The sequence below is a fragment of the Lasioglossum baleicum genome, unplaced genomic scaffold, assembly GCF_051020765.1.
Source record: "Lasioglossum baleicum unplaced genomic scaffold, iyLasBale1 scaffold0027, whole genome shotgun sequence".
In the NCBI taxonomy this organism is placed as follows: domain Eukaryota; kingdom Metazoa; phylum Arthropoda; class Insecta; order Hymenoptera; family Halictidae; genus Lasioglossum; species Lasioglossum baleicum.
The window spans coordinates 119,622-131,451 of NW_027469087.1; the positions used below are offsets into that span (position 1 = coordinate 119,622).

Sequence of the window (11,830 nt, forward strand, 5' to 3'; positions counted from 1 at the left end):
ATTCACGAGGTCGCGAAAACTTACGGTATCACGATCACGACGACTCCCCCATATCACCCCCAAGCAAACCCGGTGGAACGGGTTAATCGCGTATTAAAAACCATGATCGTGGCGTTCATCGGCAACGATCATCGCACTTGGGACGCGAATATTGCGAAATTCCGTTTTGCTTATAACTCGGCGTACCACTCCGTGCTGCAAGCGTCGCCAGCATTTCTGAATTTCGGACGCGAACCAAAACCCGCGTCCTGTGTGCGAGCGAGTCAAGATTCGCCAGTCGACCTTGAGGTAGAACCCTTAGCGAGCTGGACCGAAAGAATGTCTCACCTCTCATTTCATTTTATTCTATATTATAAATTTTATCTTTATCATTTATTCCCCTTTATTTTGCCCCCCCTTCTTATGTTTGTTGTTTTTTGTCCATTGTATTTATTTACTTTGTTTGACGCGTACATGCCGCGAGCGGGAGACCGCGGTAAAGGATCGCTTGCCCAGAGAGAGATTTGAGGTCGAGGCTCCGATCGTAAGAACACGCTCACGTGTTTAGCGTTTTCAACCATCAGCTGTGCGGATTTGACGTCGAACCGAGAGGAACGAACTCATAGGTAAACGCCGAGCCGACCGCGTGTGTACTAAACACGGCAGCAGTAACCATGAGGGGCATCCTTCGAGCTCGCCCGCTACCCGTTCTCGGTTCCTTTACCAAAACAGCGTCAACTGTCGAACTGTCGTCCAATGTCAGGAATTAAAACGTTTATTTCAAATTCCCCACTCCGTCCTAGTCCCGAACAACCAGCCTGCCCACTATAAATAGCAGCACAAATTCGCAGGTCTTGTCTTGTGTATCCGCTAGTATACCACCATACAACGTCGTCTTTCGCCGCGAGCAAATTAAAACCGTTCGATCTTTAAACGTAGCAATCCTCCGCGTCCGAAGCTGTAAGGCATCAAAAGCCCCGCGGAGTATTTTGTAATTTATACTATTATTCGTCAGTGGACAACTTCCTTGTACTTCGAAATTCATATTGGTAAATTAAAATTGTTGCGGAGGTCGTAGAAACTCGGCCTCCATTGAGTAATACGTTGAGCCTGAATACCACCTCGATTCCTTCCGCAGTAGAAACGATTGTTCGGTCATTTAAGACGCCGACACCTCAGTCAGGGTTCGGTGCAACAATTTGGTCCTTCGAGCCGGATCAGCATACTTTCTAATATTGACGGTGGGTTTAACCACTGAGCTAAAGGCATTGCGCATAAGATCCAACGCTAAGGTCATAGCTTGCTCAAAATTCGATTGAGGGATTCCCTTATTGATCAGTAGCTCGGTATCAAAATAACGTAACTTGGTGACAACATCTGCGATAGTAGTAAGGCTTGTTACGTGATTATTGGCTGACTGCTCCAAAATCCATGTCAAGGGTAGTCCCTCAGGTCCTTGTAACATAGACCAGCATGTCACTAACTGTTTGTACACTTCATTAGCAGTGATATCATTATGAAAATAGAATCTATTATAGTGCTTAACAATGGTGTCATTGATATGATCATATAAATTTACTCCGGGTAGATTTTCTTGGAACATTCTTCTGCGTCGGGTTACCCAGGCCTGGGTGATGCTAGATTGCTTTGATATCGCTGTCAGGAAACAAAAAATAGCAGATGCAAATAATGCTCTGCTTTTATCAGGGTTTTGTCTAGCTTTAGCTTCAAAGTAGCCCAAGATCATATCATCAGATCCATTAGCCCAAATTTCATCATAATTTGGAACTAAATCAGGGTTTAAGTTCTCAAGCTCTACGTGATCTATATCAGGATTTCTGAGATTGGCCCATAACAATCTTGTCTCCTCAACAGCAAACAGGGTATCTGGAATAACGTGCCCACGCATTTCATAGAAGATATATGTTTGATGAGATATGTCAACTGGAGGCTCAATAATACCCCTGCAATCAGCTGCAGCTATTCTCTGAGCACCTGTCGCTCTGCATTTTCTCACTATATCGGTTATCAATCCTCTCATCTCGTTAGGATGTGGAGTGTTGTGTCGTAGTACACTCAAAATATACGTACGGGATGCCATACAATCGGCAATTGTAGTATTGTTTTTGGCTGATGAAATAGCAGCTAGGTCTCCATAGATTCGGGCTGATATTACATTCTCATCATTAGTCCCATAGGTAACACTCCAAGATCTGGCCATCACTTCTGCGATTAATGGCCTAGCCATCCATGTTGTGAAGCTTCTAAGATGATCATGATCAGCTTGTCTCAACACATCACCTACTGCTATTAATGTGTGTGGCAATAATGAATCTGTGGACGAAGACAATAATTGCCCAATCCCAGCAATAATTGATGGCACCCCCAGTCTGTTTGCTTGATACACCCTACGTGCCAGCCCCCTTCTGTTCTGCATCTTTGAAGGATTGTATTGAGTATGTTAGTACAAATGATAATAACACAGATAACAATTCACACAAACAATAGCAACACAAAATAACAAATGCAAAATAAGGGATTTTTTTAAAAAACTAGAACAGTGTATTTTTATAAATTTCCCTTATTTTGCATTTGTTATTTTGTGTTGCTATTGTTTGTGTGAATTGTTATCTGTGTTATTATCATTTGTAAGGTTCGTTGAGATGAAGGATGATTGTGAACCTTGATCCAGTAACGCGCGCACGAGTCGCGACCGGCCATTGGTCTGGTTATCTCCGGTGATCGTACGGGCAAAGATCCTCATGCAACAGCAATGGCTCGAAAAGATCGACTGGGACAATAAGGTTTCGGACACTACGCAAGAGACTTGGAATTCGTTCTGCATGGACTGGCGCGCTCTTAATGCAATGCGGATACCACGTTGGATACGTTACGGCCCGGACTTGCTCGAGATGCAGCTTCATGGCTTCAGCGACGCTTCCAATGCGGCTTACTCATGTGCGATCTACGCACGGGTGTCCTCACTCAGTGGCAATACGTACACCACGCTGCTTGCAGCAAAATCACGAGTTGCACCAATTAAAACACTGTCAATACCCGTCTTAGAATTGAGCGGAGCTGTAATGTTGACCGACGTAATGGACCATGTGATTCGATCCCTTCAAGTAGCCGCGAGTCGAGTCGTATGTTGGACGGATTCAACCATCGTCCTTGCCTGGCTTCAGAAACACCCCGCCACCTGGAAAACCACGGTCGCAAACCGGACCTCGAAAATCCACACGACGCTACCAACGGCAATCTGGAAGCACGTACCGACGAAATCAAATCCTGCCGATTTAAATTCTCGCGGAGTCAAAGCAGCGGATCTTCTCGCTTCGACCTTTTGGATCGAGGGACCGTCGTGGTTAAAGGAGAACGAGCAACAGTGGCCACCTCAGCAAAGGTACGACACGGAAGAAGGAAGAAGTAAGGCCGCAGTCCTAACGACTACGCACCTCGAGGAATGGGACGTCCTGCTTCGAATTTCCACTTGGCCTCGCTTAATCCGGGTGTTCGGTTACGTGCAACGATTCATTGACAAAACGCGTCACAAAACCGAAGCCGAACAGGCTTACCTAACCGTCTCCGAACTTCGAGCAGCGGAAACGAAAATTCTCAGGACAATACAAATGCGCACATTCTCAACGGAAATCACCGCGATCGCGAATTCCAAGAGTTTAAATTCGCGATCCCCTCTCTTAAAACTCAACCCCTTCTGGGATACTTTCGGTATTCTACGAGTAGGGGGCCGGCTGCGAAATTCATTCCTGCCCTGGGAAACGAAACACCCCATTATCCTGCCAAAGCATCACGTGTCGGAACTAATTCTCCTGGATGCGCATTTGCTCACGGTACACGGCGGCACTCAAATAACGGTGTTTACCGCGCGGCAGAAGTATTGGATCATCGGTATCCGTGATTCCGCGCGCCGGATTATTCACCGCTGCGTAAGATGTGCACGATGGCGGGCGGAGACCGCCACGCAAATTATGCAGGACCTGGTGCCGGCTCGTTGTCGCCCTTCTGCCCCGTTCGCGAATATCGGGATCGACTACGCGGGCCCTTACCAGGTGCGAGACGCAGCGGGACGCGGTAAACGAGCGCACAAGGCATACATCGGAGTATTCATTTGTCTCGCGACTCACGCCGTTCACTTAGAACTGGTCCATGATTACTCGACCGATGCGTTCCTCGCGGCATTCGACCGATTCATCTCACGTCGGGGAATACCGCGAACGATCGTCTCAGACAACGGCACAAATTTCGTCGGTGCCGCTCGCGAGCTCGCCCGGGATTTCGTCACGATCGTCGGGTCACCGGACATTAAAACTCGATGCTCGGAACTACACGTCGACTGGTCCTTTTACCCCCCGGGCGCCCCGCATCACGGTGGAATGCAAGAGGCCGCGGTACGCTCCGTCAAGCATCATCTGCGGCGTATAGTCGGGACCTTCACCCCCACCGCAGAAGAAATGACCACACTGCTCTGCAAAATTGAGGCTACTCTCAATTCGCGCCCTTTAACTCGAGTAAGAGACGACGTAGATTGTCTCGAAATATTGACGCCAGGACATTTTTTAATAGGCGGACCGTTAAACGCGCGCCCAACGCCCGCCGTTATCGACGAACCAATAACACATCTTTCGCGATGGCAAAGTATTCAGAAATTCCATGAATTGCTCTGGATAACGTGGTCGCGAGAGTATCTGCAGGAACTCCAATCCCGTTACAAGTGGTCCAGCAAGCAGAAGCAGATACAGGAAGGGGACATCGTCCTCCTTGAAAATCCAACTATGCCGCCAAACAAATGGGAAATGGGGCGAATTCAAAAAACGTTCCCCGGAAAAGACGGAAACGTTCGAGTCGTCGAGGTCCGTACGAAGACCTCAGCATATCTTCGTCCCATTACCCGGCTGTGCATCTTGCCCGTTAACTAACGTTGAGTCCCGCACTCCCCGTTAACCAATTACCGAGTCTGTTACAGGAACCTATAAAACCTCAAGGGACAAAGGAATTACGCAAACCGTAGTCTCGCCGGCTACCAGCAAAGACATCGCATTCAACGAAACAACAGGCACCCTAAAACGCAGACCAGTAGCCAGCTCAGTACGGGTGGACGCTTCCAGCTCACGACTATTCCAGCTGGGCAAGATTCGTACGCTGCGTATTACATGTCGATTGCGCGTTCGCGCAAGGCGGGCGGTATTGTTTGACGCGTACATGCCGCGAGCGGGAGACCGCGGTAAAGGATCGCTTGCCCAGAGAGAGATTTGAGGTCGAGGCTCCGATCGTAAGAACACGCTCACGTGTTTAGCGTTTTCAACCATCAGCTGTGCGGATTTGACGTCGAACCGAGAGGAACGAACTCATAGGTAAACGCCGAGCCGACCGCGTGTGTACTAAACACGGCAGCAGTAACCATGAGGGGCATCCTTCGAGCTCGCCCGCTACCCGTTCTCGGTTCCTTTACCAAAACAGCGTCAACTGTCGAACTGTCGTCCAATGTCAGGAATTAAAACGTTTATTTCAAATTCCCCACTCCGTCCTAGTCCCGAACAACCAGCCTGCCCACTATAAATAGCAGCACAAATTCGCAGGTCTTGTCTTGTGTATCCGCTAGTATACCACCATACAACGTCGTCTTTCGCCGCGAGCAAATTAAAACCGTTCGATCTTTAAACGTAGCAATCCTCCGCGTCCGAAGCTGTAAGGCATCAAAAGCCCCGCGGAGTATTTTGTAATTTATACTATTATTCGTCAGTGGACAACTTCCTTGTACTTCGAAATTCATATTGGTAAATTAAAATTGTTGCGGAGGTCGTAGAAACTCGGCCTCCATTGAGTAATACGTTGAGCCTGAATACCACCTCGATTCCTTCCGCAGTAGAAACGATTGTTCGGTCATTTAAGACGCCGACACCTCAGTCAGGGTTCGGTGCAACAACTTATTATTATTTATTTATTTATTGACTTTTATTTTATCTATTTTATCTATACACGTTTTCATTTATTGATTTTATATTTTATTTTATCATATTTTTAAGTTTTATGCGGGTCGACCAGGGGGGCGGGACGGTGGGAGGGGACAGACGCGAGCCGGAACTCGCCTCTGTCCCCTCCTTGTCGCGTGCGGAAAAAAATACAATGCAGCGTGTACGAGTATTTGCACATGTATAAAAATCGGATGGCGCGGTAACAAAAATTCTAAATTATACAGCACAAGTTGCAGCAATGCATGCGCATAAGTTAAATTACCTTCATACCGCCGTTTCCTCAAACTGTGTGTTCATAACTGGCACTGGGTGGATCGCAGTGCCACCACTGCGAGGAGGCCCAGGACTCTGCGCGGCATACGCTGGAAGAATGTCCAGCGTGGTCGGCGCCGCGCAAAGACCTAAGGAGCGTTATTGGGATGGACCTCTCGTTGGCGGTCGTGGTCGACCACATGATCGGCAGCGAGAGGTCAAGAGCAGCGTTTGCCTCCTTCTGCGAGATTGTGATAACGCAGAAGGAGGCTGCGGAGAGGGAGAGGGAAGCCGACCCCCTCTCCGCCAGGAGGCTAGCATCGACGGGGCAACCCCGACGAGGCCGACGGCCCCCTGTAAGCGGCCGCAGACGTAATGGCGGCGGTGGGACTACTTAGTACTTCCACCGCCGGCAAGGGGGGCTGGCCGTTAAGGCGCCCCCGAGGTGGGCATGTCGCGGGGGGCGAGGTGGAGCAATTATCCCCTCCCCCCTCTACAAAGATGCGACCTGCCGGTCGACCCCCCTCCTTTTATTTTATGATATTTCATTTTATTCTATATTATAAATTTTATCTTTATCTTTTATTCCCCTTTATTTTGCCCCCCCTTCTTATGTTTGTTGTTTTTTGTCCATTGTATTTATTTACTTTGTTTGACGCGTACATGCCGCGAGCGGGAGACCGCGGTAAAGGATCGCTTGCCCAGAGAGAGATTTGAGGTCGAGGCTCCGATCGTAAGAACACGCTCACGTGTTTAGCGTTTTCAACCATCAGCTGTGCGGATTTGACGTCGAACCGAGAGGAACGAACTCATAGGTAAACGCCGAGCCGACCGCGTGTGTACTAAACACGGCAGCAGTAACCATGAGGGGCATCCTTCGAGCTCGCCCGCTACCCGTTCTCGGTTCCTTTACCAAAACAGCGTCAACTGTCGAACTGTCGTCCAATGTCAGGAATTAAAACGTTTATTTCAAATTCCCCACTCCGTCCTAGTCCCGAACAACCAGCCTGCCCACTATAAATAGCAGCACAAATTCGCAGGTCTTGTCTTGTGTATCCGCTAGTATACCACCATACAACGTCGTCTTTCGCCGCGAGCAAATTAAAACCGTTCGATCTTTAAACGTAGCAATCCTCCGCGTCCGAAGCTGTAAGGCATCAAAAGCCCCGCGGAGTATTTTGTAATTTATACTATTATTCGTCAGTGGACAACTTCCTTGTACTTCGAAATTCATATTGGTAAATTAAAATTGTTGCGGAGGTCGTAGAAACTCGGCCTCCATTGAGTAATACGTTGAGCCTGAATACCACCTCGATTCCTTCCGCAGTAGAAACGATTGTTCGGTCATTTAAGACGCCGACACCTCAGTCAGGGTTCGGTGCAACAATTTGGTCCTTCGAGCCGGATCAGCATACTTTCTAATATTGACGGTGGGTTTAACCACTGAGCTAAAGGCATTGCGCATAAGATCCAACGCTAAGGTCATAGCTTGCTCAAAATTCGATTGAGGGATTCCCTTATTGATCAGTAGCTCGGTATCAAAATAACGTAACTTGGTGACAACATCTGCGATAGTAGTAAGGCTTGTTACGTGATTATTGGCTGACTGCTCCAAAATCCATGTCAAGGGTAGTCCCTCAGGTCCTTGTAACATAGACCAGCATGTCACTAACTGTTTGTACACTTCATTAGCAGTGATATCATTATGAAAATAGAATCTATTATAGTGCTTAACAATGGTGTCATTGATATGATCATATAAATTTACTCCGGGTAGATTTTCTTGGAACATTCTTCTGCGTCGGGTTACCCAGGCCTGGGTGATGCTAGATTGCTTTGATATCGCTGTCAGGAAACAAAAAATAGCAGATGCAAATAATGCTCTGCTTTTATCAGGGTTTTGTCTAGCTTTAGCTTCAAAGTAGCCCAAGATCATATCATCAGATCCATTAGCCCAAATTTCATCATAATTTGGAACTAAATCAGGGTTTAAGTTCTCAAGCTCTACGTGATCTATATCAGGATTTCTGAGATTGGCCCATAACAATCTTGTCTCCTCAACAGCAAACAGGGTATCTGGAATAACGTGCCCACGCATTTCATAGAAGATATATGTTTGATGAGATATGTCAACTGGAGGCTCAATAATACCCCTGCAATCAGCTGCAGCTATTCTCTGAGCACCTGTCGCTCTGCATTTTCTCACTATATCGGTTATCAATCCTCTCATCTCGTTAGGATGTGGAGTGTTGTGTCGTAGTACACTCAAAATATACGTACGGGATGCCATACAATCGGCAATTGTAGTATTGTTTTTGGCTGATGAAATAGCAGCTAGGTCTCCATAGATTCGGGCTGATATTACATTCTCATCATTAGTCCCATAGGTAACACTCCAAGATCTGGCCATCACTTCTGCGATTAATGGCCTAGCCATCCATGTTGTGAAGCTTCTAAGATGATCATGATCAGCTTGTCTCAACACATCACCTACTGCTATTAATGTGTGTGGCAATAATGAATCTGTGGACGAAGACAATAATTGCCCAATCCCAGCAATAATTGATGGCACCCCCAGTCTGTTTGCTTGATACACCCTACGTGCCAGCCCCCTTCTGTTCTGCATCTTTGAAGGATTGTATTGAGTATGTTAGTACAAATGATAATAACACAGATAACAATTCACACAAACAATAGCAACACAAAATAACAAATGCAAAATAAGGGATTTTTTTAAAAAACTAGAACAGTGTATTTTTATAAATTTCCCTTATTTTGCATTTGTTATTTTGTGTTGCTATTGTTTGTGTGAATTGTTATCTGTGTTATTATCATTTGTAAGGTTCGTTGAGATGAAGGATAATTGTGAACCTTGATCCAGTAACGCGCGCACGAGTCGCGACCGGCCATTGGTCTGGTTATCTCCGGTGATCGTACGGGCAAAGATCCTCATGCAACAGCAATGGCTCGAAAAGATCGACTGGGACAATAAGGTTTCGGACACTACGCAAGAGACTTGGAATTCGTTCTGCATGGACTGGCGCGCTCTTAATGCAATGCGGATACCACGTTGGATACGTTACGGCCCGGACTTGCTCGAGATGCAGCTTCATGGCTTCAGCGACGCTTCCAATGCGGCTTACTCATGTGCGATCTACGCACGGGTGTCCTCACTCAGTGGCAATACGTACACCACGCTGCTTGCAGCAAAATCACGAGTTGCACCAATTAAAACACTGTCAATACCCGTCTTAGAATTGAGCGGAGCTGTAATGTTGACCGACGTAATGGACCATGTGATTCGATCCCTTCAAGTAGCCGCGAGTCGAGTCGTATGTTGGACGGATTCAACCATCGTCCTTGCCTGGCTTCAGAAACACCCCGCCACCTGGAAAACCACGGTCGCAAACCGGACCTCGAAAATCCACACGACGCTACCAACGGCAATCTGGAAGCACGTACCGACGAAATCAAATCCTGCCGATTTAAATTCTCGCGGAGTCAAAGCAGCGGATCTTCTCGCTTCGACCTTTTGGATCGAGGGACCGTCGTGGTTAAAGGAGAACGAGCAACAGTGGCCACCTCAGCAAAGGTACGACACGGAAGAAGGAAGAAGTAAGGCCGCAGTCCTCACGACTACGCACCTCGAGGAATGGGACGTCCTGCTTCGAATTTCCACTTGGCCTCGCTTAATCCGGGTGTTCGGTTACGTGCAACGATTCATTGACAAAACGCGTCACAAAACCGAAGCCGAACAGGCTTACCTAACCGTCTCCGAACTTCGAGCAGCGGAAACGAAAATTCTCAGGACAATACAAATGCGCACATTCTCAACGGAAATCACCGCGATCGCGAATTCCAAGAGTTTAAATTCGCGATCCCCTCTCTTAAAACTCAACCCCTTCTGGGATACTTTCGGTATTCTACGAGTAGGGGGCCGGCTGCGAAATTCATTCCTGCCCTGGGAAACGAAACACCCCATTATCCTGCCAAAGCATCACGTGTCGGAACTAATTCTCCTGGATGCGCATTTGCGCACGGTACACGGCGGCACTCAAATAACGGTGTTTACCGCGCGGCAGAAGTATTGGATCATCGGTATCCGTGATTCCGCGCGCCGGATTATTCACCGCTGCGTAAGATGTGCACGATGGCGGGCGGAGACCGCCACGCAAATTATGCAGGACCTGGTGCCGGCTCGTTGTCGCCCTTCTGCCCCGTTCGCGAATATCGGGATCGACTACGCGGGCCCTTACCAGGTGCGAGACGCAGCGGGACGCGGTAAACGAGCGCACAAGGCATACATCGGAGTATTCATTTGTCTCGCGACTCACGCCGTTCACTTAGAACTGGTCCATGATTACTCGACCGATGCGTTCCTCGCGGCATTCGACCGATTCATCTCACGTCGGGGAATACCGCGAACGATCGTCTCAGACAACGGCACAAATTTCGTCGGTGCCGCTCGCGAGCTCGCCCGGGATTTCGTCACGATCGTCGGGTCACCGGACATTAAAACTCGATGCTCGGAACTACACGTCGACTGGTCCTTTTACCCCCCGGGCGCCCCGCATCACGGTGGAATGCAAGAGGCCGCGGTACGCTCCGTCAAGCATCATCTGCGGCGTATAGTCGGGACCTTCACCCCCACCGCAGAAGAAATGACCACACTGCTCTGCAAAATTGAGGCTACTCTCAATTCGCGCCCTTTAACTCGAGTAAGAGACGACGTAGATTGTCTCGAAATATTGACGCCAGGACATTTTTTAATAGGCGGACCGTTAAACGCGCGCCCAACGCCCGCCGTTATCGACGAACCAATAACACATCTTTCGCGATGGCAAAGTATTCAGAAATTCCATGAATTGCTCTGGATAACGTGGTCGCGAGAGTATCTGCAGGAACTCCAATCCCGTTACAAGTGGTCCAGCAAGCAGAAGCAGATACAGGAAGGGGACATCGTCCTCCTTGAAAATCCAACTATGCCGCCAAACAAATGGGAAATGGGGCGAATTCAAAAAACGTTCCCCGGAAAAGACGGAAACGTTCGAGTCGTCGAGGTCCGTACGAAGACCTCAGCATATCTTCGTCCCATTACCCGGCTGTGCATCTTGCCCGTTAACTAACGTTGAGTCCCGCACTCCCCGTTAACCAATTACCGAGTCTGTTACAGGAACCTATAAAACCTCAAGGGACAAAGGAATTACGCAAACCGTAGTCTCGCCGGCTACCAGCAAAGACATCGCATTCAACGAAACAACAGGCACCCTAAAACGCAGACCAGTAGCCAGCTCAGTACGGGTGGACGCTTCCAGCTCACGACTATTCCAGCTGGGCAAGATTCGTACGCTGCGTATTACATGTCGATTGCGCGTTCGCGCAAGGCGGGCGGTATTGTTTGACGCGTACATGCCGCGAGCGGGAGACCGCGGTAAAGGATCGCTTGCCCAGAGAGAGATTTGAGGTCGAGGCTCCGATCGTAAGAACACGCTCACGTGTTTAGCGTTTTCAACCATCAGCTGTGCGGATTTGACGTCGAACCGAGAGGAACGAACTCATAGGTAAACGCCGAGCCGACCGCGTGTGTACTAAACACGGCAGCAGTA

At 48.4% G+C, this 11,830-nt stretch overlaps 2 protein-coding genes across 2 annotated transcripts; both read left to right on the plus strand.

Moving 5' to 3' along the window:
• The first annotated feature begins 2,741 nt into the window (after positions 1-2,741).
• LOC143219373 (uncharacterized) lies at positions 2,742-5,253 on the plus strand. Its single transcript, XM_076445388.1, has 2 exons — positions 2,742-4,854; positions 4,964-5,253. Exons 1-2 carry the CDS (start codon positions 2,742-2,744, stop codon positions 5,251-5,253), a joined length of 2,403 nt encoding a protein of 800 aa, XP_076301503.1.
• Positions 5,254-9,175: 3,922 nt separating this feature from the next.
• On the plus strand, positions 9,176-11,350 carry LOC143219374 (uncharacterized). The gene has a single exon (XM_076445389.1). The coding sequence runs from the start codon at positions 9,176-9,178 to the stop codon at positions 11,348-11,350; it is 2,175 nt and encodes a 724-aa protein (XP_076301504.1).
• The last annotated feature ends 480 nt before the right edge of the window (positions 11,351-11,830 follow it).